A 27,964-nucleotide genomic window follows, 5' to 3' on the forward strand; every position below is an offset into this window, starting at 1 on the left:
TATAATGACTTTGTGGGGCTTTTTTCGCTGTGAAAAACCTTTGCATAGTTCCTTGTATCTTGGGGAAGAGAGGCTTAACTTGGGGCTGGTACTCCTTCAGAAACAACCTTTCAGCAAGATGTGGTTGGTTCTTGTTTATTTCAGTAGATAAAGCATTTTCCTGCTTGTTTGAACTTGAACACTGAAGATAGCTGAATAGTTGAGACTTCAGAAGTTGTGGGAAGTAAAGTCTTCCTGGGATGTGAGCCTGAAGTAAGCTTAATTAATAAGCTGTGGAGAAATCTGGAAGAAGCAGCATTAAATGTTGAAACAAGCTTGCTCTTATTTCTTTGAGTTTCCTCCACTCTTGACTTTCTGAGACATTGTAATTCAAGTTAACCTCAGAAGGAAGACAGAAAGAAAAATGAACAAACTACAAACATGTGCTGTCTGGCTTCCCAGAACTCGTCCTCTCTGCCTAAAATCGAAAACAAATTTGCTCAACAAAATAATCCTTCAAAAAGAGGCTTTTTTTTTTCCTGATGTTTAAATAAGCTCTTTCGCCTGTCTTCTGCCCAGACTCATTTCATGCTAATGCAAATAAACAATCTGGGATATATCTAATTCAAATCTTCAAATTTGAAATAAATTCCAGAAATGCATTTTGAAGAGAACAGTTGTAGTCTTGAAAATGCACAGATGACCACACTTTCAACTTTTTTCCTCCTTGAGAATCAGCTCTGCCACTGAAATCTTTCCTGAAACATGGAAAACTGAATTTAAATGGAACGAGTCTTTACTGACCTTTTTGGCAGCACAGCCTGCCAGCATAATTGTAGACTCAACAACCAAGTCACTGGCGAAACTTCATTGTGAGCAAGGTCCAATTCAAACTTTGGTATGCTTTCATGTATGGTCATGTGCATTCTCTGTGTTACCTGGGCTTGTGCAGTGCTCCGTGCAGCAGAAACCAGGAGGAGATTTCTGTTGACTCTAGCCCTTAATTCTCAAATTTTTGCAAATAAACTCAGGGGACCTTTTCATCATGGTGTGAGACAAACAGCAATGGGCTTTTTTGTCCACATTTGACTGTACATCCTAGCTGCCCTTTTGGTGTGAGTAGATATGGACAAGAAGAACATTCAGTCAAAGTATCTCTTTATGTGCTTTGTTGGAACTGATTAGTGATTGTTTCACAAGTCAGGGCATACTGACCGCTGTCGCATGAAAGTATATTAATGAGCTTGTTACCCTTCACTGAAATCATTATCCTAAACCACATCAGGTGAATGGTACTGGTTTAAAAAAAAATGGAGAAAGCATGAGTGAGTCATGAGCTAGACTTCAGAAAACTCTGATTCTGAGGAGCACTGTGAAACCATAGCAGCAGTACAGTACTGGCTGACATGCAACTTTTGGGACAAAGGCAGTGTATTTGTCCAGGGATTCTTTGGAACTGGACTCAGAGTTGGGTAGAGGTGGTGCTTTGCCTTAGCTGGGTAGAGTGAGCACTTCTTCATCCCAGTGTCTTGGGTGTTCTCCACAGATTTTGCAGTATAGTTTTTGCAAACCTGGTTATTTTAAATTTTTAAAGGTTAATTGCTACTTTAATTTAGCCAAGAAGCAACATTTAACTATCACCACTTAAGAACAGTGCTTTTCAAACAAAAGATAAGTATTGGTAATAGGTCTTTGTAGAGCAATGCAGCTTTCACTGAATATCAAAAGCATGGTGTTTTTAACAGGAAAATGTTGTGCTTGTCATGATTATTCTAGTTGCGGCTGTCAGCCTACTGTCAGAGAAAAAAAAATATAGAACAATCATAAAAATTTATTTCATAGTTCACATACTAATTAAAAGTGTATCTTTAGTGTACAGTTTATGAGTAAGATGTAAGTTTAGATGGCATGTTCTCCTTTCAGTCTGGATGGTTAATAACTCTGTGCTTCTGTGTGTGCTGTCTGGGGTTAGTAAAATTATTCGTCCATGTGGAAGTAAATGCAATGGAGCATTAAAGTGCTCTGACTGGCAATCTAGCTTGAAGCAATCCTAAATGCAGTGCACGCAAACTGGCTCTGCTTCTTCAGTAGCCTGCCATGACTTGAATCCTTCAGTGAACTTATGTATCTATGTACAACAACCTTTTTAGAGGCAAGCCAAGAGTTCTGCTCTAACCAAGCAAGGACTGTGTAAACCTACTCTGTTGGTTTATACTAGTGTCCAAGAAATTGCACAGTGAAAGAAATAAGACAATGAAAAATCAATCCAAATGTATAGTTCCACATTTATTTTATTTTCCATTGATATTTCTGATGTCATGATAGACATATCACTGGTAGGAGATGCTCATTGCAGAAAAGGGACCTCTGTATTGGGTAGGTTTTGTTACTAGGTGCTTGAATAGAAAAGTGAAGAACACTCAGAAAAGATGCGAGTGATAGATGAGGGGACTGAGGGTTCAGGACCATTTAGTCTTATAACAGCTTTGACGAGTTTGCCTTCAACCAGGGGTATGCTTTTCTGTAAACTGGTGATGAGAGGAAGAGACTCTGAGATGTTAAATACTAATGCTTTTTCATTCTTTTGAAACCACTACCCTTGTAGCATGAAATGTAATTGCAGTGGGATGTCTGCAGTGCAGGAAGGTCACCGGTCCCTCTTTCTCTCCTGTGGTCTTCCTGGCTCCATTCTACTCACAAGTGAGATGGGACAGGGAGCTTGAACATCATGCTAACGACAGAGATGGGATTGATCAAATACTATCAAACTTTGGACAGTGATGGTAGCCACTGAATGCCTGCCTGTACCTTTTGGAATCTACTGCTGAGAAATATGTATTCCAAGCTGCTGTACTGCCTGTGACCAGCCTTCACAGATCTCTTTTTCTTGTGCACAGAATAAGGAAGTAAATACACTGAAAAAGACAGTTCTGTAAACTAAATGCATGAATCACCAAACAGTAAGAAAAATAGTAAAAAGCAAGCTGAGGAGTCCATATGTCAAGATCTTAAGGATCTCGACAATGTTTTTGTGTTTTCCAGTGTATTTATTGATGGTTTGGGAAAGGGAGAGGGGGAAGCAACAGAGATGTGACAAAGTTTTCCAGCAGATCTAGTCTAAAGTTTCATATGGAAGACCAAAGTGTTTGGAAGGTGGTAAAACTTGTGTGACAAGCTGGCCTGTTTGAACTGTGATGCTGTTGCTGAAAGCAACCTGCAAAATCACCCTGTAATTGCTTTGGGCAGGTGGAAAGAGCATTTTGGTTGGAGTGCATGGGATCTGGCTGGTAGCGTTATACTTTCAGTCACTTTTATCTGCATCTGCTGAATTTTCAATACAGTAATGAAGTCTCCTGTCAGGCAGTGAAAATGTTTTGCCCAGGTGGAATGGTAATGTGTGGCGATGATGTTGTCATGGAAGTGACAGTAGTAAAGCCACACATGCCTGCTGATCGTACAAGTTGCTATTGAGGAGCACATAGCTCTTTGTATGGTATCTTTCCTTGTTAGAGCCTTCTCCAGTTTTTGAAAATGATTGCAGGCCATGTTAGTCCTGGGGCAGAATCAAGCTGAAGGAAACCAACTTCATTCTTTAATATTGGGGAATAATGTCTAGAACAGATGACAGTGGATTTCTGACAAAGCCTGTACAAGCCATTCTTATTATCCCTATCAAGGTTGGAGATGGTCAGCATTTGTTTCTGGACTTGTTAGCCCTGCATAGCTCTGCTTTCCACACAGTGTAGGTCTGTTCTCCATCACATGCAGATCTGCTTTCCATCTGCAAAGGGGGAACCTAACTCAAAGGGGTTTTCTCTGTCTGTCCTGCTGGAGTGAAATTCTAGCCATGGGCCTGATTTAGCAGTATTTCAGAACAGGCCACACAGTACTGTGCCATGAAGCTCTGCATGCTCTGAAGCAGTCAGGGTGCTGTTCCATGCAAACTGCGGGTAGTACTGACATTCCAGTACTTCCTTCCATCTTGCTGTGAGCTGATGGAGTGGTCAGACAATATGCAATAGACTGTAATGTCTCTGAAAAACATTTATATCATGCGGGTGTGTTTTGGCTAGCTTTGGGTGAAAGAATTTAGAACGTTACATTAGTATTTATCAAAAGCATTAGCCTTAGGTAATGTGCACAAAAAGCATTTGTTCTTTATCTTCCCATCTATACCTTGGTATACATAATTGAAAACATTTTTAAAGAATGATGAGGTTAATATTTTCCATCTAGAAAGCTGCCAGATCTCTGTGCCAGCTGCATGCAAATACCACCACTGAAATGCTGCCACTTTGGAAATGATGAGTGGCAGGTGAGACATAGATTGGATCATCCCGCAAAAGTGCAAGAATAGGAAGAAAAATATTTTTATCTGTAGACTATAAGGCAAAGCCCTTCTTTATGGCAAAAAGCATCGTGAGGTCTTTAATGACTGCATAGAGGAACTCTGTGGGCCAGGAAAAAAAAATCTTTCTTGAGGCTCAACAACACACATAATGTGAGTGGTATTCAATTAACCCTTCAGAAATAGGGGTTAATGTTGATAGTTTATCTGCACTTTTAAAATGCCATTGACAAATTCACATATAAGATCCTATTCACAGAAGATTATAAGAAGCATGTAAGACCTGTTCAAGAGAGAATATGAAGCAGGAGTAAGTAATCAAGTCTTTGTCACTGCAGAACTTTAACAGCTGGATTCTTCACATGTTATGTAATAAGGTTGATGTTTAAAAATTACTTAGCAGGTCTCAATTACTCATTCGTGTTAGGAAGTTCTAAAGTAAAGCTGCTAATTTAAAAGCAGGGCATAGCTGAATAGCCAGTGGAAACTTTATTGCAACAAACAGAGACCATTCAGAAGAATAAATGCCTTGGCATGTAAAATATTTTAATGCCATTAAACACATCAGCTGCATTTCCAAATGGTGAGAGTTTTGTTCAGTTCTGCTTATCCCTCCCTGGACTAATTTGAAGTGCAGAAAGGCCAGTGGAAGTGAACAAATGTATTTTTCTTGATTGTGTAAGTGAAAAAAGACAGTTGGCCTGCGTAGAGAAAAAGTTAACATTTTTCATGGACATAAGAGTGATTGCCAAAGTTGAAAGGTGAGGAATTTTAAAGCCAGTGTAAAGCATACAGTGCTCTTTGAATGTAAATCCCAGTTCTCACACAGAGTGCTGCCCCGAGTACATGTCTGGAACTGAGGTTTTTATTCGGGTTGGCATTAAACATGCCTGGTGAAAGAATGAACAAGCTTGGTTAGGGAGAACTGATGTGGACAGGGGAAATCCTTAGTGATGAAGTAGCCAGGAAGACATTTTCTAAGCAAACAAGTTATCCAGCAAATATGCTGTGTCCTTCCCTTTTTTCTTAATGTGTGGCTGCAGCTGGTGGTAGGCAGAGGCTGCAGAGTGCAGGTGTGAAGGAGTAGATCCATCCCTACATTCCCGTGCACCCTAGGGACTCATCAGGAAAGCTCCAAGCTGGTATTCCAGGGAGCCAACATATATTAAAGTGGATGCTCAAAACACGGATTTATATCCTCTATGTATTCCCAGTCATGGATTGTCTGCTGTGATTCCCTAGGTCTGTTAATTATATGTATAAATCAAACAAAGTCTATGGGAGGGTCTAATTTTTAAAGTGAAAGTCTAAGGCTTTGAGCGTCTGGGGCAAATTATTCTTTCCAGGCCTAACAAAGCTGGCAGGACTTCAGTTAAGGGAATGGCAGAACAATGATCTGTTTCAACTGTGCTTTGTGCAATTTGTGTACTTCATATAAAGTGTTTGTGTAATGATTATTTTGTCCCTGAAAATCTGACAGATACTTTTATAATAGGTTTTGAATTAAATTTGCATTTGAATCATACGATCTTCTTTCAGCACATACGTTATCTCCAACTGCAGTGTGGATTGTGGAATCACTTGAAATATACTAAAAAAAGTGGCTGCAGACCTCAGCAGCCTGAAAAATAATTGAAGTGAAGTAAGGAATGTTAACAAGCTCAAATGTCATAATCTTCCAAAAACTGATATTTAAGTTGATTCACATTCCCTCTCCTCTTTTATGTGGAGCACAAAAGCGCATGCATTGTGCAGTAACTAAAGGAAATGTTTAGTGGAGCTGGTTAAGAAAGACTGGATATGTTATTTTTGCTTTAGGTCTTGTATAGTGCATTTGAGCCTATTTAAAAAATGTAGTTTGTGTAGTGCAAAGATGTTGGGGGAAGGGATAATGAGTTCCTACTGAATACTAATTGCCTACAAGTTGTTCAGGGAGACTGTAAGAATGGAGGATTTGTTGTAAATTAGTCACTAGCTGTATTGTGCATTGCTATGAGGTGAGACCAGCACTGTAAGGGTGCCAGCTTTACAAAATCCTTATGATTCACAGTCTAACACAGTGATTGTGTAAAGCAGAAAATACTATTCAGACTAAATATTATTGGAAAGAGAACTCCCCTAATGACACTGTAATCTTTCTATATAGCACTTAGCTTTACACTCATTTGAGCTAGAAAGATGGGAGCAACAGGCTTTTGAGTGGGTTATTGCTGCTTTCCAGCTGCAGCATCCCAAGGTCTGCCAAAGTCATAAACACTGTGAGGGGAGGCATTGCTTGCAGTAATGTGGGGTCCAGCACGTAGATTAGAGTTCTTAGCTTTCTGTTAATCTTTGGCTCCTTCACTTCCAGCATTTTGCCCATCTTCAGTTTGAGAGTTTTTGAAAATCCCCGATTTAACGTGGAAACAAAGCTTTGAAAAAGCTTGCACTGGTTTGTTTACTTTTGAGACATATTTTCTCATTCCTTACTCAGCTCTTATTGTTTTCATTTACATCAAAATGGAAAGGTGAGTTAATGATTCATTGGCACACAATGACCTCTCAAATAGCTCTGGACCACGATGCAACAGCTCTACTCAAAAAGCTCTCATACTTTAGCCTCCTTGCTTCTGCCTTAATATTTGCAGCCTGATCTGTCCACATGCCTGGACGCTTGAAGAGAGCAAACATTTACAGCTTCTCCCTCCCCTGTGTTTAGTGGGCAATTTGATCCTTCTTTGTCTGTTCCTTTATTTTACATCACTCTTAGACTTGCTATTGAGAACAGCAGAGTGCAACTTTGAGAATCTGCTTGCTGCTTATTGAGCAAAAATAATGGACTCAGACTCTGATTCACCTTTTAATTACTCTTGGCCTTCCCTACCTAAGATGCGGATTCGAAGAAGGGCATCTAAACAAGGTAGAAAAAACTGTCTTCTTTTAAATAACTTCTGCTTTCAAATTCCGCCTGTTTTTCAGCCTCTGGTTTTGTGCAGGTGGCTATCAACAGCTATAATGAGGTAGATTTTCTTCTTATCAGAAGTCTACCTCACTGTAACACTTTTGTAAATAATGATACTGGAATTTGTTAGGTAAGAAGTGTTTCCTCCAAATTCTGTACAGTTCATTAAAATTGTTTTTATTTCTATACTCTCTCAAAGTTTCTTTGGACTATATATGTTGCTTTCACTAAACAGTTTGATGCTTCCAGTTTGCAGAAGGGTGTTGTAGCAGCTGCAGATAGCTCTGCTAGTTACAGTTGTTTTCATTTAAGGGAATTTTGTAACTCAAATATGTCTCAACAGCTAACAGGAAACCTTTTTAATTATATACAGAAATCTGATCAGGGTGAAGATGAAAGTCTTGCTTTCTGTAGAAGAAAAAGATTTCAGGGTCAGTCACCCTCTTTGCAAAAATCCTGGTGCAATTAGTTATTGTCTTTGGTAGAAAAGCTTCTATGAGTTAAGCATTCTAAGTGTTGCCAATACGATACAGGCAGTTTTAAGGAGGTTGAAAGGCTCTGGGCAACAAATTTATGTAAGGAAGAATTAGCACTGAAAGTGTTAATGAAGACAGATATTTTTTCCTGTGTTTAGAAGTGAAGGAACGGAGTAAAATGTTAATTTATAATTCCTTCAGTAAAATTGCTTTTTTGTGTGTATTTCAGAGAAGGAAAGGAAAATAACTTCAGAAAGTGAAAAGAACAAATAAGAGAAACAAAATCCATCAGTGTCATTAAAGTCAGTGAGCCAAGAGAATGGTGTTGTTTACACAGGCTCAGACTTTGACCTTATCTTTTAGAGCAAAAAACATGTACAAAATGTACAGCATTTACAGACTTTTTCTTCATAGGGAAGTCAGTTTTTTTTCCCGAGTGCAGAGGAATTTCTATGGTGTGCATGGATTTGTACACAATTTATAAAGGTGCAAAGGGTTGCGTGTTGTGCAGTGTTTGTGTCTTGCATGAGGACTTGTTTTATCTGTAAATGTTGTAGCTGTGCACCCATGGTTATGATTGTTCTTTATTTTACCTTAGCACCTTATTTTACCTTAGTGTTACTATTTTTGTGTACTTACCTGTTATATAGCGTGGCATACACATCTTCTGTTCACATGTTCTATGTTATATCTTGGTTCCTACCCCTATTAGTAGCACACCAACACATGTCTTTCGTGTGCCCAGATGGGTATCCGTGTGGGATTGCTGAAATGAGAAGATGCTCTGGGTGCAGGAGTGTGTGTCAGTGATAAATTCCAGTTTGTGCTTAGAGAGTGGAAATCCCAAGTGCCCATGGGGTGGGACCTGAAGCACCTCTGCAAGGGGATGGCGGGCTTGTGATCTGTCCCCACTTTGCCTTAGGAAGGATGTGTTGGTAGTTTCCTTCCCAGAGTGTGGCATGTTTTCATATGGCTGTGTGGGGCATGGAGCTGTGTCTCCTTTGAGTAGAAGGGAGTTCTGATCTCAGCGAACAAGACATAGAGCTGGCTGGAGGTAGTGTGAGATTCTTCCTCCCCACTCCAAGTCTTGAGGACTTCCTTATATACATGTATTGGGTGTTTCACCTTCACCCCCTAAACCCTCAGAATGGTCTGGAGTTGCTCCTCCTGAGAAATGGGAAATTTGTGCAGACCTCCAGTGGGAAAGTCCTAAGAAGAACGTTGTGCTTTCCAGTTTTTAGTTTCTCACCCCAACTTCAGGTTTTGTCCTTGCTTGGATACCTTCTGGTTTTTGGGGCAACTGTGGGGTGCAGCCCCTGCCTTGAACTCCTGGTGCTGGTTGCCCACCTTGGGTATCTGCCTCCCACATTGCAGGCTCTCTCCCTCCTGCTCAGACTGTGTGTGGGTATGATTAAAGGTTACTTGAGCTCAGCAGAGAATATGAACATGGCTTTCTCTTTAGTGATTGAGATCTAAGCTTTCTTCCGTGCTGAAATACCCTTACAATTATTTGTTACTTAATTTGAAATGGTCGTGAAAGGGATCTCTTCTCCCCTCCCCTCAGATGTATCTGTAAGCCTTAATTTCTCAGAACATAATGACTTGAAGAACATAATGACAGGCTTTAACAACCTCAGAGGTGCAGAAAGTGCCTGTTCCTTATGAATCCATTCCACTGTTCTGAGATTTGGGAGATAATGTGCTGAGTTCTCTCAGGCTGAAATGGGAACTGAAAGTAAACATCTTGTATTTTGAAAAAGTACTTTATGCATTGCTGCGTTACATAAAATGAGACACCAACTTATTTTTGCCTATTTACTCAGTCATTTACTGTCAGCTTCGGGGAGGGAGTTTGAAGCTGTGTATCCTATGTTGGATGGGGATGCTTTTTCCCAGTCCAGGTTTAAGTGACAAAGATCGGAGGTAATGATTAATATGTGCCTTTATCCTCTGTGTTTCTTAGTGGCTACATTAGGAGCACATCTTGAACATCTTGGATATAATTTCTAGCATACAGCTCCCCGAGTGTCTCCATGAATTGTATAGGAAACACAATGCCTGAGTTTCCACACCAGAGATTGAGGCATACGAACATTCATTGTGACAACTCTGTGACGTTGGCACCTCAAAGTACCTTGCTTTACCCACTGTGTAATGCTATTACATACTTGCTTTATTTTACTCTTAGGAATAGTTGTACTATCTGAATGCATGCTAAGACTCCCAAGCTAAGAATGAGGATTCTTTGTTGAAAATAATCAAATCACATCTGCAGATGTACTTATTGTTTCTGTCAGTGCCTAGCTAGGAATTTGTGGACTTTATTTCCCAAATTCATATGACTACCTCTGGAACGAGAGGAGCATTTCCATAGTCATGTGTGACCCATGCGTTTTCTGCTTTTATTTTCTGACTCCATAGCACTGTTATTTCCAGTTACACATTAACCTGTGTTAGGATTGCTGGGGGTAAATGCGATGAGCTGTCTGAAAACTATTCACAGTATCTAGAGGAGGGAATTCATAATTTCTTTCCTGGCTCTCACCTTGGTCACACTGCTGTACTTTGCTTCTTCTTTGCTGTGTGCTCTCTCTGAAAATCTGAGTGTGGATTTTTGTGGGAAAAATCAGTATTATGTTCATGTGGTTTTCCAGAACAGTTCATTTAAGGCTATACATCCTTGCATGCCAATTCAAAGCCTGTTTTAAATTATTGCTGTGGTGATCATGTGTTTTCTAAAATTAATGAATTTTTATGACTTTTTTGCCTGGTAAAATGTACAGCTGAATAACTGATGACAGCTGAATAACTTCGGCTTTCTATGGTGGAGGGATGGATGGAGGGTAGGCAAAGGAAGGGCAGCTGATGTTGTCTATCTGGACTTATGCAGTGCCATTAACATGGTTCCAGACCACATCGTTATCTATATTGGAGAGATACAGGTTTGAAGGCTGGGCTATTAGGTGAATTAAGTATTGATTGCATGGGTTGTGAGCCAGGTAGTTGTTGTCACTGGCTCTAAGTCCAGGTGGAAGTGGATCACAAATGGCATTCCGCAGGGGTCCACCTTGGGATCAGTGCTCTTCAGCATCTTTAGCAATGACATAGACAATGTGATTGAGTGTACTCTCAGCAAGTTTGCTGATGACACCATGCTCAGTGGTGCAGTAGACACAGTGGAAGGAAGAGATGCCATCTAGAGGGACCAGGACAGACTTAAAAAGTGGGATCATGAAATATATATAATAATATAATTATATATATAATTATAATATTATATTATAATATTGTTGTGAAGTACAAAATATAATGAGGTTCACAACAAGCCAAGTACAACATTTTGTACTTGGGTCAAGGCAATCCCAGGTACGTGTACAGACTGGGAGAAGAACTCATTGAGAGGAGCCCTGCTGAGAAGGACCTGAGGGTCCTGATGGACAAAAAAGCTGGATGTGAGCCAGCAGTGTACTCTTGCAGCCCAGAAACCCAACAGTATCCTGGGTTGCATTAAAAAGGAATGGCCAGCAGGGAGAGGGAATTGATTATCTCCCTCTACTCGGCTCTTGTGAGGCCCCTGGAGTACTGCGTCCAGGCCTGGGTTGCTGGTACAGGAAGCATGTGGGTCCTCTGGAGCAGGTCCAGAGGAAGGCCACAAAGATGGCCAGAGGGTTGGAACACCTCTTTGATGAAAAAAGGTTGAGAGAATTGGGCTTGTTTAGCTCAGAGGAAATCTCTGGAGAAATCTCATTGCAGCCTTCCAGTACTTGAAGGGCACTGTGCTTGTTAGGTTCTTCACTAGCCAACAGCGGAGTGAATGCTTTTGTGTCATATGTTTTCCTCACCAATCACCCTGAAGTCCATTACCAAACTCCTTGAAGTCCATTGCCATTCAGAGCTAGAACTCTTTGGGACACATTCACTGTTCAAAGAGATGCCGAAGTCTTATCTGCCTGTCCATTCACTTTACTGGAGTTTTCATCTGCAATGAGAGTAACCATACTGAATGGGTACGGGAGGCTTCTGAGACATTGCCTTTGAAAATAGATTTACTCATAACCTTGCTGGGTATTGATAATGGCACCTAGTGCAATGGGGTACTACTACCTGCTGCCATTTAAATTGGTGGAAGATAGGTAGTGGTCCCTGAGAGATTACTGGTGACTCATGCCTGCTCTTTAGGTAGGCTGGAGTTGGTTAGCAGCGTTGCAGGCATTCAGAGTGTGATGTGGGCTTTTGCTACAATTTCATTTATTTATAAACGAAGCTGGTCTTTCCAGTAGAAATAAGTTACTAGCAGAGTCAATGTGTAATTAATAATGCTGTCCCCTGCATTCAACAGAGTTTTGAAATACCTTTCCTGTTACAAAATTACTGTGATGTAGTTGGCTCTTCGTGCATATTTGAAATCAAGGAAGGTGCAGGTAAGGAGGTGCAAGGGGATCATACTGTGTCACGGAGCCCAAAGTAGCCCTCTGTCTTTTGTCTTTTCACTTCAAACCCTGTGATTTCACTTTTCAAACCCAAAAGTGATTGTTTGCAGATCTCACCTTTAACAGCGGACTGACTGGTGCATCACCCAAAAAGTATAGGTCATACTACAGCAATAATCCATAAAGATTACTGACTGGAAGTACTGAAGATAGCATATTCTGGTTAATATATCATGGTATTTGCAGCAAGCTTCCTGCAGAAAATCTTACTCAGGTTGTTACTCTAGTATAGGAAGTTGTGCAAAATTCGGTGTTAAAAACTGCTATATAAGCACCAGTACAACATGGTAGGGGGTTTTTGTTGCTTCTGGCCCAAGATGTGTAAGTCACAGCATGGTCCATTAGCTGGCTGCAGAGACCCTGGAAGCAAGGACTGTGCATGGAGCCAGGAGGCTGTCCCCAGAGGAGCTGCCTGGGGTTTGCACTGTGGCGTTTTTAGTCCTGGGCTGATTCAGGGGATGCTTCTTCAGCTGAGCACCAAGCTGACTGTGGCCTTTGCTATCTGTGCCCAGCAGGCTGGTACTGAGGCAGCATTGTCCAGAAAGCAGTGGGTGCTCAGGTTGGACGTAGAGCCTGGCATGCTTTTCTTTAGTGGTTGATAGTTTAAGACCTGCACTCAAAAAACTTTGCTCGTCACAAGAAAGCGCTGCCTGCTTTGCTAAATCACATTTCCATTTGATTTTAACTGCTGTAGATAACAATAGTTTATACTGTTTATAAACATTATATAAGCATTATATAATGCTTTGAGATCTTGGCAGACATAAGGAAATGGTTTGTAACTCTAGCACATCTCAAAATATCAGTCACTAAAATCATGTTTGAAGTCCTGAAGGAGGGAAGAGGAGAAATGAGAAGTATAAGGATGTTTTTAATGGTATCAGATCCCATAAGGCTTGCCAATACTAGAAACCAAATAATTCATAGTAGGCCATTTTTAAATGGGAATTTCTGGTTTTCTATAAATATGGAGCTTACTGTTCTTGGGCTTTATGAGATAGGATCTTAAAATTAAAGAAAAGCTATGGTACAGAATTGTGGTTTTGGCAGCAGTCTGAGCTTTTTTTTTTTTTTTAAGGGATAAATATACCAGGTCTTGGCAAATGTAGTTTCTAATCTTCTACTTTCCACCTTTGCAGAAAATAAATTGTACTTGACGCAGACTAAGAAGGAATTGTTGCATAATTTTCAATAACAGTCAAGCTGGAATTAAGTTTTTTGAGAGTTTTGATTTTTGGTTATTGTGCAGAGTATGACAATTATTTTTTATCACATTATTCTTATGCTAATCTCAGTTCACTTCCAAGGGAAATACTTGACTTACAGCATCTTAACGTAAAAAAAGTTAAATTGTTAAAACTTGAATTATTTTTTAGCAGTGTGTTTTCACAAAATTAGACTTGTATTGATTTCCCTTTGTGAAGCTTTGCTCCTTCTACAATCAGAAAATGTTAGGAGGCCTTTGCTACTGGTTCAAGTGCTAAATTAGCGTATGCTCTTCATAATCAGAAGCAGTGTGAAGAGAAATGTGCCCACAGGACAGACTGATGATGTCTGTGGCACTTAGTTAGGTTTGCTGCTGCTCAGAGCCATGAAACAGTCAGCTCATGCAGCTTTCTGTAATATCTGCAGTCAGGAGCACACTACTGAAAACTAAATCCTGAATGTCTGTTAATCACAAAATCACAAAATTGTAGGTGATTGAAGGGAACTCCAAACCCCTGCTGCTGTTAAAATGATGTCTTAACATTTCAGCATCATGTTCAGAGATCAAATCTTGATTGGTGGCTGTCATTCTGCAAAGGCATTATTGATACCATTTTATTTTTATTCTTCTTACAATTTTATTGCTTTTTTTTTTTGCTTTTTGTTTTAGAAATCATTATGTACATTACTGATTTAGGAGTAGTATTTTATTTTACTGCTTCCAGTAAGCAGAATGCCTAAGGAAAGTCATTACTTGACTGCAGATTACCTGTGTTCTGTTCATTATAATATATCAGAAATTAGATAATTAGTATGTTAGCCAGTCTCATTCCAACCCATAAATCTTGTTCTGTTTACTGTAGTTAAAATTCTGCAGCCACAGACATGTACAAAGTTCTAGCTTAGTCGGAAAATAGAAGGTTTTACTTGCCAAGTTACAGGAACACTTATTTTTAATTTATCATTTAATCATTCTATGGTAACTTTTACGATTTTTTTTTTCCCAACTATTGGATTATAGGAACATTTACCAAATGTTAAGCAATTAAGAAACTGCACATTTTTGAGAGGCCTGTCATTTTCTTGGCTGGATTATATTTCTTCCTAGTAGTTTATGTGGTGCTGTGTTTTGAATATGGAATGAGAACATGTTGATCACAAAGTGATATTTTAGTTGAGGCTGAGCAGTGATTCAGCCTCAATCAAGGATTCCCTTTTCAGCTTCTCACAGTGCTCTGCCGACAAGCAATGGGGGGACTCAAGGAGATGCGAGGTGTTGGAACCTGGACTTCTGACCCAAACTGACCACAGGGATCATGCTGACCATGTGGCATCACACTCAACAATAAAACTGCTTGGGGGAGCAGCTTCTGTTTAGAGGCTGGCTTTGCTTCTATTCATCAGATGCTGAGCAATTCTGTTGTGCATTACTTGTTATGTACATTCCATTAGTATTATTACGTTCCTTTTTTTATCCTACTAAACTGTCTGTTATCTCATCCTTTGATATTTTTTTTTTTCCTCCTTATTGATTTTCCTTCCTATCCCAGTGGGGTGGTGGGGTGTGAGTAAATGACTGAGTGGTGCTGATCTACCTGTCAGGTTAAACCACAACAAGCGATGAAGATATTTCTCAAATTTTAAGATTTTGTGATTAATAGTTAGACTTTTACATTTTTTATGACAATATATAAATAAGAGAAGAAAATGGTTTGAGAAATAATTACCTTTTTCCACATTTTCTTTTTTTCAGCACAGAGACATTCTACCCTTGATATTTTTAAGAAGCTGAAAACTCCACCTACTTTCTTTGCTGCAGCTAGACTTTCTACTATGCTGAATGGAAGTGATGAAGTCTATGCAAACTGCATGCTAGTAGACCAAGTAAGTTTATGTTTGGACTTCAAGGTAAAGGTGAAAAGGTGAAGTCAGTGTCCTTTGGTTGATAAGGAACATTGTGCCTCTGGTGCTCCTGACCGAGGGTTTGTGCTTCTCATTCATCAGCAGCACTGGAGATTGTGTCCAGACCAATTTGTGTTGTAGATCATCATACTGCACCTGAAATCCATCTCTGTGATCACATTTAAGTATCATAACTTGGGGAAGAGGGACTAGTCCAACCTTAGTCATTGTGTGCAGTTAAAAAGCTGCAACATTTTGATGGCATGCAGCTGTGGCTTTCATGATGTTTGAACTGATGTATTTGTTATGTTCTGTGGACTTTCTCTGGTTAAAATCTTGAATGTAGGAATAAGAAATGATAAGGTTGAAATATTAGAAGAAAGCTTTATCTGCCTGAAACAGAAGTACTGCATACACTGAAGGCCCAGGTCTTTGTTACAGCTGAGATAGAAGTTTCAGCTGGAGGACTTCATACTCAAAATACACTTAGCATTACTGAGAGTTTCACAAAATAATGACCTAGCAGTGAGCAGACAGCAAGGTCTGTTCATGCCTATGCACGACCCCTAGTTTTAGCAATATTCTGCTGTAAGGAGAGAGCAGCAGAAATGCAAATATTATCTGACTGTATTGCTTTGAGACTTTCAGCTTGGTTTATTGCCCTCTGTCAGCTCAATGCATAGCCATATTCAACCTCATTAAATTGCTGTTTGGAGTGATATTCCCTTTGAGTGCTGCTCATCTAGAGCTGCTGCTCTTGTCTGCAGCTGCCATAGGGAATCCCTCTGCTGTGAAGTGGGAACAGTGCCCAAAGGGAATAACTTTGAAGGGAGGAGCAGCTGCATGAACCCCAGGAGAAGAAATTTACTTTCACACATCTCATTTGTGCAGCACCACAGAAATACCTGAGTAGAAATATGGACTGCTGTAAAAATGTCAGCAGTTCCTTCTGTATTTTATGATGAGAAACATAGTTATGATCAGGATGAAAACACATCTCAAGTGGAGCTGGAGAGGAGGAAGGCAGCAGTCTGAAAATCCAGGGCTTCCTTCACTCCTTTCTTTTTGCTTGCGTATCCGGGTGCTTTTTGAAGGTCATTTTCACTGGCTGAGTGACAAATCATTATTATTCAGCATCTGACTAGACAGTAGTAGTGTCTAAAAGACTGATGCTGATTCCATAGAGTTGATAGAAGATTTCAACCTATATTTAATAAAAAGTTAGTAATTTCTAACCAGAGTTTAAATCCCAATCCTTGTACCTGAGTAAACATGATTCCTAAGTGCATTCCTTAGTTTTTGTGCAAGCAGAAGGATGTTTTATGCTTGCAACTGCTAATGACAAAAAAGAAAGATTACTTTCCCTTCTTTCCATGGACAACCTCTGCTCCAGGTTGTAACATTTATTACAAAGCTTGGAGGGCCAGTGCTGGGGAAAAAAAAAAAAAGCCGTAATGTGTAGGCTGAGTTTTCCAATTAAATCACACAATTTTCCCCATACTAATGTGTTATAAATATTTTTTGCTTGACCTGAAGATTTTTTTTAAATACAAACTATAAATTTGATTTGATATATTTAACCAAGTCACAGATATGAGAGAGAATTCAATTAGACTTGCAAATATTAATTTGATTTGATATATTTAACCAAGTCACAGATATGAGAGAGAATTCAATTAGACTTGCAAATATTAATTTGTTACTGCTGCTATTATGGAAAAGGTAATGCAAAGTCTAATAATTCTTAAGCCATATAACTCGTTTTCAGTTCACATGCTGTGAAAAGTAATAGATAAAAAGGCAAATCATATAATAATGAGTAATGTTCAAATAATATGTTCCTTGCTCTTTGATGATGCGTCTTGTTACTGTGTTTTACCAGCATTTGCTTTTTCTCTGCAGGCTGAAGATTTAAAAATGAACTACATTCATGGAGATAGTATTAGCAGTGAAATGTGTCTGAATCCCGCCAGCTCAGCCGCAGTAGCAAAGAGCTCTTCATCTCATTCCCTTGAGGAGAATGACCAGTGTAGATGTGATCCAAATGAAGGAAATCGGATGTCAGTGAAAAATGAAGGAAAAGCAGGCTTAAGACCTACTGTTTCACCTTCTGATCTGCATGAAGCAGATTCTTACCTTCCATTCAAGACAAATGAGTTTATTAAGGAGCAGAGCCAACTTCATGCTGTTATGAAAAAGAAAAGGTGTGGAACTGACCTGATATTACAGCCAGAGTTAGAATTATTTCTGATAACCTTTTGTTTCAAAGGGTGAAGCAGAATCTGAGATAATAAATATTTTTATCAAAGTAAAATTACAATTTTCAACCACAGATATTTGACTTAATGATCTTTTTTTGTATGATAGCTACAGTTCTTTTTTTTAAAAAAGGGAATGCTTAAGTAAATTAATTTTAATGCAAATTTATACTTTTTTTTTAAATCTTTTTTTTTCTATGCATGTATTCTTCAAAAAACAAAAATCAGCTCTTTACTGTAAGAACTTCCATTGTGCCATTTTTGCCAGAAATTGCAATTTCACCCCCACTTTTCTGCATTTATATTTACCGTTAAGAAAATGTTTCAAAATCTGTCTAATTCTGTGGATATATTTTCTTTCTCAGCGCTGATCACATATACTTCTTTTTTTTTCTCAGAAGATAGAATACACAGTACAGCTCCTGTCTCCAGCAGGCTCAGACTTTTTTTCTGCTCTTCTGCTGGTATAAAACGCTGAGGCAGATTTCTGAGGGCACTCCCTTAGGTGGCTTTAGATTACGGTAGGAACTAAATGTCTTTAGGAAGGCAGAGAGGGTCTTGAAGGAGAAATTGTTATTTTTGTTGTTAACAAGTAGTTAATTCCCTAGGGAAAAGAAAAAGAGAGTGGGGAAAGAAAATGACAACAACAATAAACAAGCTTTATGGCTTCTTCTGAGTAGAAGAGACCTGAAATTGGTTTCTTCTTGCACAGAAGAAATTGGGAACTGTCTCCTATTGTCCAGGCGCATTTGGGCTAACTGGAATTAGAGCACTACATTTACATCAAAGCACTTGTAAAGGAAGCAGTAATGTCTGTTCATCATTGTTGATTAAAGTAATCAAAAGCATGTCCTGTATCAAAACTTTGCTTTCCTTAAGTAACTGTAAAGTCCTACCAGGAGGAATGTTTTTCCACAGATAACACAACACATCTTAGGCTAAAAGTGCTTCTTTCCCACCAGCTCTTTTCTTTTAACTAGCTATGATGGTAATGCGTAGAATGCTATAAATGACCTTCTTCTGCCTCTCTGAAATAAACACTTTTTATTCTGTACTTTTAAAATATTTTCAACTTTTTAAGGTCTGTATAAGCTTTATGAGCTTATTTGAGTTTTCAGAGAGATTTGATTTACCTTTATAAATCAACTGTAAGTGATCAAGTATTACACATAAAATGAGAATATTAGTATCTATTTTCAGTGTCTACTTCCTCGAAGTGTCTGAGGTAATGTGGCAGGCTAGCAGATCTTTCAAACATCTTTTTATGTCAGAACTTGTATTAGTAGATTTGTCTTTAACAAAGTGAATTGTAGTGGTGTGGGAAGGAATTGTGCTAATATTCCTGGTAGAAACTCTGGCTATTTACAAATACTGCACGTTATTTAAAGTTTTATGTTGCAAGGCTGGAATGTTATTGCAGGGAGTCAACCAGTCATTTAATTCATACAGACCATGAACTCACGTACACATTCACTGTGACTCATAGGATTTGTCACAGTCTGATGCCGCTGGAAAGCGTTATGGTCCTGTTCTCTACCAGAACCTCTGCCACTCAGTAAATCTCTAGATATCTGATGTGTTGATCCCTGATGCTAGGGATTTTTTCAGCCCATTTATAAAATCACAGAATGGTTGGTGTTAGAAGGAACCTTAAAGATAATCTTTTTCAGCTGCCATGGACAGAGACATTGCCCACTAGCTCAGATTGATCGAAGTCCCATTTACCTGGCCTTGAACACACGCAGAGATGGAGCATCCCCAGCTTCTCTGGGCAGTCTGTTTCAGTGTCTCATCACCTGTATATATCTATGTGTTTTTATGTTTTTAAAAGTATAGGTCTTGAAATTAACCTCATAAACTATTTCATATTCTCCTTCATACATTTTAACTTCCTCTTCCATCCTCCATCTGTTCACAGCTGTAGAAGACTCCTGTGAATTGCCACATCATATATTTTAAATAAACACACATGCGCGCACATATAATGAGAAAAGCCATGTGTGTGTACTTATCTTTCTATTAAATATGAATTAGTTGTCTAAGTTCTCTGTGTTGTGTATGTAGAGAGGTGTGAAACAAAACACTCGCCTTTAAGAGTGATGCCTGCCATGGGTCTGAACATTATCCCAGAGGTGGCTGACTGTGGTGGGGTCCTACAGGGGGTCAGCAATGTAAACATCTGCACTGCAGATCTACAGGGTCAGGACAGGTGAGTCCTGTGCAGGGTGACGGAGTACCATGTCCCCCAGAAGTCTTGTCTTGGGACCGGTGCTCTTTAACATCTTTATCAATGACATTGATGATGGAATCGAGTGCACCCTCAGCAAGTCTGCTGATGACACCAAGCTGAGTGGTGCAGTTGACACAATGGAAGGAAGGGATGCCGTTCAGAGGGACTGAAAGGCAGGCTTGAAAGATGGGCCCAGGTGAACCTAATGAGGTTCAACATAACAAAGTGCCAGGTTTTGCACTTGGGTCGGAGGAATCCAAGGCATTATACAGACTGGAAGGAGCAGTCCTTGAGAGCAGCCTTGCAGAGAAGGACCTGGGAATCCTGATGGATGAAAAGCTGTGATTCATGACCAGGTGACTGGAAACGTGAGAGGGCACTCAGAGCATGACTTGACAGTGTGGTGGTAGCTTGGGTTGTCACTTATTAGCAGGGCATACGGAGGTATTGCATGTTGCACTGAGACTGATTCCTAGAGCATATATTAATTAAATACTGTGTTGTCTGCTTCAGTTCAAGTCTTGATGACCTTGAAGTAAACAGCAGAAGTGAAAGTGTTTCGGACAGATCCAATATACCCTACCCTCTTTTTGAACATCCGGAGGTGAAGGCTTGTAGCAGAGATGGATTAGACGCTTGTGAGGCGAGCATCAGCTGGACAGAATCACTACCCTTATCTATCAGTCCACAGCCCAAGGTATTCAATGCTGTTTTGGTTTGGGTTGTCTTCCTGTTATGTCAGTCACTGAAAATATATGAGGAAGTATCTGCATCTTAAAGGGAAAAATCATTTCCCAGGTGAAAGTCACAGGTGCTAGTCTGTTTAGGGAGCAGCATGGGTGGGGGTGTTCCTGGTTGTTGGCAGGCTTGACAGCAGCCCATGGAATGGACCATCGGAGAGTTGCTTCAGCTTTGGAAAAAAACATCATTTATTGGAAGTGTTTCAGAGGAAATAGATCAGGTTTAGTGAATCAGCATTTTCTAATAAAAACAGTTAGAAAATATTTAATCAGCTGCAGTAATGTGAAAAGGCAACAGGATAAAACCGATCTGCTGCTGCTTGTTTTAAAGCAGTTGCCAGACGCCAGGAGAATCAGCTGAGTTTTGTACAATGAACAGTGCAAATCTCTCCTCCTGATTATAATTTCCAAAATATTATGGCTGCTTTGTTTTCTTTAGACCCTGATGCCATTTCTGGGAACTTCAGACATGCATGCACAGTTATTTTATATTCAGAGGGATTTTTTATATTTTATTAGACAAGCATCTCACCAAAGTTTAGTTTTATCTGAACTTCAGCAAATAATTACATTAAGGAAGAAAAAAGTCCTGCTCAAACAGTTGATTTTGTTAGGGCTACTTTCAAAGGCAGTAAGCAGTTTAGGAGTAGCCTCTTGAAATTTAAATGATGTATTGAAAAATCATGGCGAGTTCCTTTCAAGCTATATCACTGACATAATTAGGAATCAGAATGTCTTTTCAAGTACAGTCCAAAAAAAAGCAGCAGGAAGAGAGAGAGAGAAGATAACTGTTTTCTTATCACTAATTGCCCTGATAAGGTGTTAGCCTGTTTGAAATGTTCTTGTAGTATTCAAACACAAAGAATTAATGACCTCCATAGTAAGAGGACATAACTTTGTCATCAGATATAATGGTGCACAAAATTAGCTGAATGCTTCTTGCCATGAAACTGGAGGAAAATGTAAGCTTTTTCTTAGTCTGACCTAAAAGCAAAAATTATTTCATGAAATATGCTAAAATTTTTCATGACAAAATTACGACAGGCTGTGTAAGAATTCAAGTGAAGTACTCGGTAATTGTACTTAAATTTAAAGCTTTACTAAAAGCAAGTTATGTATGAAATCAGCTGTCTCTTCCAGAAATTCTGCCACTTCTATTTGTGTTTATTTTGTTTCTACTGGTGAAGAATTTCAAATCAATACAGGTTCTTACCTGCTGCAATTTCTTGCAGGAATGCTCACCCTCTGGAATTCGGTCACGCTCCTACTCCTGTTCCTCCCCCAAAGATTCATTGGGAAGACCTCGCATTCCTCAGGACTTCACAGTTGGTGATTCAGGTGAAGGTCAGTGCCAGCTCTACTCTGTGTTTGAGTATGTGCAGCCCCATCTCATGTTTACGTGCTTCAACCCAGTGCTGACCTCTTTACTGAGGCCTACCCTCCTTCTGGTAGTTGCATGCCCAAAGTCTGTGAAAGTGCAGATCACAGAGTCACAGAATAATAGAATCACAGAATCACAAGAATCACCAAGGTTGGAAAAGACCTTCAAGATCATCCAGTCCAACCATCCACCGGTGCCTGTGGAAGAGTGGGTTAGTTGCCCTTAGGTACCCCTACCATATTCCATTGCTCTTCTGCCATGTCCTGCTTCATCATACCACCCATAGAAGCTAATCCTTGGGAGGACATAAGATTTGTGACAATGAGAGTGCTTAGTCATAAAAAGTAATGCAGACGAGAGTAATAATCTTCTTTTCCTAAGAGCCTTACCCTAACCTGCTGTGTGCCCTGTGGAGACTGCAAGGATGCTAAGGACGGGCAGAAATTCCTTGGGGGAATGGGTGGTCCCAGCTTCGCTTAGACCCTGAAGAATGTCTAAAAGTGGTGGACGTGCTGTGGACTCAGTCCACTTCCAATCACTTCACTTCCTATGTTGTAGAAAACGAATTTCTTTTACTGTAATTTCTTCTGTATTGTTTCTAACATGTTTTTTTTTAAGATACATAGTAAAACTTCAAAACTTCAGATTGTCTTGTGAGGAGGATTATCTACTGCAGCATGTAGCTGCGTTGTATTTTACCACTTCACCTATGTGTTTGCAATCGTTTGTATCCAGCAGGTTAGTGAGAAGTCTCTGTAGAAGCAAAGAAGTAAACAAGGAGAATCTGTCATGGAAATATGAGATGACTGATAAGCAAAACTCTGCAACATGTGTGCTTGGACTTAAAACCAAGTTCTTTTGACCTCCTTCCCAAAGGGACTCTTGGTGTCATAGACCATTAAATTTCATTCTGACATCGTTACCTGCTCCAACCTGATTCAGGCTTGAGTTCATGTCCCTTTCATTCTTTTCTCTTTTCCCCCTGAGTCAATCTGTGCTGGGCATTCCCATGTATTGTGTAAACCTCATTGTCGTGCTTTTGAAACAGTCCTCTGTGCAGCACAACAGGCATGTGCTGCACCACCAGCTGCTGGCAGTGAGGGACACAAATGCCTAGAACTCTCCCTGACCTCTGCAGGCTGTAGCAGAGCTGTGTCTGGATTCCTTCAGGCATCTGCTTTCTAGAAACCTGCCCCATCCCTCTGCCCAGCTGCCAGTGCTGGGGGTGTCTCGCTTAGGGCTCAGCTGGGAAAGTACAGAAAAACCCTGCACTGTAGTGAGGTAAACACCAAAGCACAGTGGCAGAAGGCTGACCTTTCTCAAAATGAGTACAAGGAAAAAGTGGGAAGCCGTGGGAAACCGTCTGTTTTTGATGGAAACTTTTCAATACTTGCTTTTATTTGAGAAGATATCAGCAGGCTGTAACAGTAAAGGATTTGTCCCTGCTCTGTAGATGGTGTTCCCATGAACAGTGGCCGGTCCCTCCTTCAGGCTCTCTCACTCTCTAAGTCAGTGTCCCTGCTCCACCCCTGTAGTAAGTACCAAGATGACAACCCTGTGGTGCTGTTATGCATGAATCTGTCTTCATCTCCCTCAGGCATGTGGCCTTTGTGTTTTCAGGAAGCATCCTGTTGCACAGGTTTTGTTTGGCAGCTTAGTGAAATGCTATTCTGGTCTCACGGCTTCTTTGATAAGTGTTCCAGCTCTAACTAACATGAAGTGTATGTCTGCCTGAAGACAAACTGGCTTTGTGCAGTGCGTTCACGTTTGTGTCTAACTTTAAACATGGCGCAGTCTAACGCTTCAAGTTAGATTTGGCAGTACCTTTGTAATACTTCCAAGCAGTCTCTGCAAAAGTAAATGACTTCCAGAATGGAAATAGTAGAGGGGGCTCTAATTTTTCAAAGCAACCCAGAATACTGATCTATCTCCATCTATTACCTACTTATTGCTTTTTAGACATTTTGTTGAAAAGTGTCTTCATGAGATCTCGTCAGTCTTTCCAGGATGTAAACTTGTAATATATCACCCAGTTTTTGCAGAATATAGGCTAGTAATATTCTTCTGTATAAAAGGGGATTTTAAAAAGTGGCTCTAGATAAAGCTGCATTTGTGAATGTTAGAAGAATATAATTAAGATATATTATGACAGATTAGTTAAAAAACAAATGGCAGTACAAATGGTTCAAGTCTGACTTGTCAAGTAAAACAAAATAAATTTTCTAGTTCTTAAGAACAGACTGTTTGTAGAAACTGGCATTTGCAGGTGTCCATTTCAGTTCTGACAAATTCTGTCTGCTAACCATGGCTCAGTAGGACATGGTGTAGGAAAAGCTGCCTCTAACGTATTTATTTTTTTGCTTCCCTAATTTTCAAGTGATGTTGCAATTGGTTAATGACAAGCTTATGATCTGATGAAGGTTGAGTGTTTCCCCTGAGCATGATGACTTCCTCACGTGAGTGTTGGTTAACTGCTTGTGTCTTGCAGAACGAGCGTACAGCTTGCCCGAGCACTCCCGAGAGAAAAGGTAGGGGCTTGTTGTACATGTGTGTCCCAGCTCCAGTAACACTCTATATAGGTGCACACCTGATGAGTGAAGCAGGCACCTGTCAGGTCATCTGCACGCACAGGCCTACGTTCTGTACAGAGCTCAGCCCCTGGCTCCTTGTTTCTGGGCTCACTGTGATGTGCATGTCCCACAGTGCCACAGAATTTGCTCAGTGGGAACAATCTGAGGAGGCAGCCAAATTACTTCAAGCAAAGCAAAGAACTGTTTACTGATAGGCATGACAAGTAACACATCGCACAGTCTGTGTACTACGTGGTCTAACGTGCAGTCATGGAATGGCTTGGGTTGGAAGGGACCTTAGAGACCATCTGCTTTTAACCCTCCTGCCATGGGAAGTGTTGCCTCCCTAGTCAGTTTGCCCAGAGCCCCTCCCGTGCTTTAGTAGTATTTATTTTTATAAAAAGCATTTATAATCTTCTTAACAACGAAAATAAAAAAAAAAACAGAATTGAACACTGTAGTTGTAAATGTTAGGCAACCACCATCCAGATTTTGCTTTTTTTCCATTGGGATGAGTTGTTCTTGCTGGTCTGTGTTCTAGGATTCAGGAGGAAGAATGGGATAAGTATATTGTACCTTCAAAAACAGAGTCTGAAAAATACAAAGTGAGTCGAACTTTCAGCTTTCTGATGAATAGAATGACTAGCACACGGAATAAGTACAAGGTAATTTGAGATTTATGTATGTACTATTTATTACTTATGATGCTATGATTGTGTGATTGGTAGATGAGAATCTAAATTTTTACATAAAGATAGATCATTGTTTATTACAAAAGCACAGAATAAGGAGAACTTCAATCTTTATCTTTTAATTTTAAAATACATGCAGAATGTCTGTCCTGAAAGGGCATTCATACTAGAAGAACAGCTTTTCTTTTAAACAGTAGCTTTAGCCAAATTACATCAAAGGTTACTGTTTGCCATTTTTTCATATTATGAATAATCTGATTTGACTCCTTCTTGAAGTAGAAATATCTGAATTGTTTTTAACAAATAATTTTACCTATTAAATAAAAGTTATGGTCTTGTTCTTCCAATTGCTCCTGCAAGTGCTCAGCTCTGTAACTTCTACGTTGGCACTTAATCAGTTCCATTTTCTTAATTTGATGTTAACAAGGCTTCTTGAATGAATAAGTATTGCTTAACATTAAAGAGTTAACATTAAAGATACAAGGCCTTCACAGCCAGGCACATCTACTGTGAAATGTAGATCAAAACATTTGTGGGTTAATTTTGCGGTACCTGAAATGTACATTAACGAATGGCATCAGCAGCTTTAGAGGTGGATTTGGCCTGTTGCATTCTCCTGTGTCCCAGGATATTATGAAATATGTGGATGTGAAGATGGCAAACTGGTGCTGCAGTGATCCCTTTGAACATGGCAGAGCTGGCTGTGCATATGTGTGTCCAGTCCAGCAGCCATGCATAAGAGTGTGTCTGTGTGGTCTCCTAAATAATGATGCCAAAAATGCTCAGAGGAATGTGTACTCACACCAACAGAAGTGCTGTAAAAATAGGCAAAAATTATTAAATTCATTAATGTTGTTAATTAATAGTTTATTTTATAGCTTTTATTGCATATGCATGAGTTTGCATGGATTTCACAAGGAGATGCAAACATTGACACTTGTTTGGTTGTGTGTGGCCAGTCGGTAAGACTTCATAAATTTTGTTTTCTGGCTCTTTTGTTTTTGCAGGCTTATAACTGCCAGTCTTCCTTGCTAAAGTTTGCTGGCCTAACTGTCAGTGTAAGCCATGCCATTAATGATGTTAGATATAATAATATAGTATACTGTTTTAGGTCTTTCAGTACAGGAAATAAATGTTTCAAAATGTTTTGCTCTTAAAAAGAGAACACTGTTGTGTTTTTAAGGTTGAATCACTTTATTTTCTTTCCTAATACTCCCCCTCTTTTTCCTGTCCCCCTCCCCCTTTTTTCCTGCTTGTGCTATTGGGGATGAAGACAAAAAATAAAGATACCAAAGACAAAGAGAAGCTGAACAGGCATAATTTTATAAATGGAACCTTCTCTGGAGTTATGCCATGTATGGCCTGTGAAAAGGCCCTCCTAGGAAAAGAATCATTGCAGTGCTCTTGTAAGTAGTCAATGGTTTTCATGTATGAATTTGCAGTGCTCTGAAACCTGCTTGGAGATCCTGGTTCAGCATTCTGTTTTAAAACAAGCCTTGCCTGGATTTGGAAGTACCTATTTTATGTAATGGGCTGAGTTGGGCAGGGGAGGGTGGGGAGGTAAAGCAGGTGGCAGCTTCAGAAGGGACAGTGGGCATCTTCTAGCCCAGTACAACAGGCTCCTTCCCATCCAGGGGCAGTAGCTTGGAGCAACATCCAGGCTATTTTAGTAAAGGGGCCTGAAGGAGGAAGCGTAGTGAAACTGCGGAGTTAACATCATCTGCAGTCTGAGACCCGTGTTCTGCATCAAGCTTTGAAATTTACTTCTCTTTCAGATTGCAGTGTGATTGTGCATAAGAACTGTAAGGACTGTGTCCCTGTGTGCACTAAGGTAACTTCCTCTACCACGCTATTCTTATTAGATTTGCTTTCTGTGAGTTATAGAAAAAATGGTGAAGGGAAAAAAATGTATAGGAAATTTCCTCAGACCAAGTGTCTATATGCAAGGCATTACAAGGGCATGGAAAAATTTTTTGTGAGCATCATCAAGCACTGTGCTTGAACAAGAATTTCTGGAAGAGGGTAAGGAATGAGTATGAAGAGTTACTTGTATTTTTGAAAAATTACAAGGACAAGATGAGTAATGGTGTGCCTTGAGGGTACTTAAAGGCTCAGCTGAGGAAGCTAGTGGGGATGATTGCCAAGTTGCTTTCCATCATGTAGCAGTATTCCTGGTTCCAGAGATTGGAGGCTTGCCACTTTGATTCTCAACTACAAGAAGGGTTGTAAGGAGGATCAGGGGTGCTGTAGGTCTGTCAGCCTGACCTTGGTGCCAGGGAAGGTTATGGAAGAGATCATCTTGAGTGAGATTGCATGGCATGTGTGGGACAGCTGAGAGATCAGGCCCAGCCAGCATAAAAGGCAGGTCCTGCTTGACCAACCAGATCTCCTTCTATGATTAATCCACCTGGTGGGTGAGAAAGAAGCTGTTAATGCAAGCTTCAGCAGAGCCTTTGACACTGTCTCCCACAGTATTCTCCTGGAGAAGCTGTCAGCCTGTGCCTTGGACAGGTACAATCTTTACTGGGTAAAGAACTGGCTTGTGAGTCAGATCCAGAGAGTGGTGGTAAATGGAGTTAAATCCAAGTGGTGACTAGTCATAAGTGGTGTTCCCCAGGGTCTAATACTGGGGTCTATCTTGTTCAGTATCTTTATTAATGACCTGGGTGGTGGCGTTGAGTACATCCTGAAGGATGTACTCATCCTCTAGGAAGATTGCACGTGATACCAAGTTGGGAGAAAGTGTCAGTC

General features: G+C 39.9%; 1 protein-coding gene across 10 annotated transcripts in view; it reads left to right on the plus strand.

The window, feature by feature from the left end:
- The window catches only part of ARHGEF28 (Rho guanine nucleotide exchange factor 28), a 138,788-nt gene that overhangs the window by 61,380 nt on the left and 49,444 nt on the right, over window positions 1-27,964 (plus strand). For 7 of the 10 annotated variants that reach the window (XM_052701265.1, XM_052701258.1, XM_052701261.1 and 4 more), the window contains 9 exons: window positions 15,194-15,324; window positions 17,245-17,546; window positions 20,344-20,527; window positions 21,803-21,914; window positions 23,405-23,485; window positions 24,440-24,479; window positions 25,063-25,186; window positions 26,487-26,619; window positions 26,989-27,044. In XM_052701265.1, the coding sequence (XP_052557225.1) occupies window positions 15,194-15,324; window positions 17,245-17,546; window positions 20,344-20,527; window positions 21,803-21,914; window positions 23,405-23,485; window positions 24,440-24,479; window positions 25,063-25,186; window positions 26,487-26,619; window positions 26,989-27,044 (1,163 nt within the window). Of the gene's footprint in view, window positions 1-6,887; window positions 7,227-15,193; window positions 15,325-17,244; window positions 17,547-20,343; window positions 20,528-21,802; window positions 21,915-23,404; window positions 23,486-24,439; window positions 24,480-25,062; window positions 25,187-26,486; window positions 26,620-26,988; window positions 27,045-27,964 lie in introns of those variants that run through there. The other 3 variants (XM_052701266.1, XM_052701268.1, XM_052701262.1) reach the window with 3 other exon arrangements.

Source organism: Tympanuchus pallidicinctus, unplaced genomic scaffold (assembly GCF_026119805.1).
Source record: "Tympanuchus pallidicinctus isolate F22 unplaced genomic scaffold, pur_lepc_1.0 scaffold4, whole genome shotgun sequence".
NCBI lineage: Eukaryota > Metazoa > Chordata > Aves > Galliformes > Phasianidae > Tympanuchus > Tympanuchus pallidicinctus.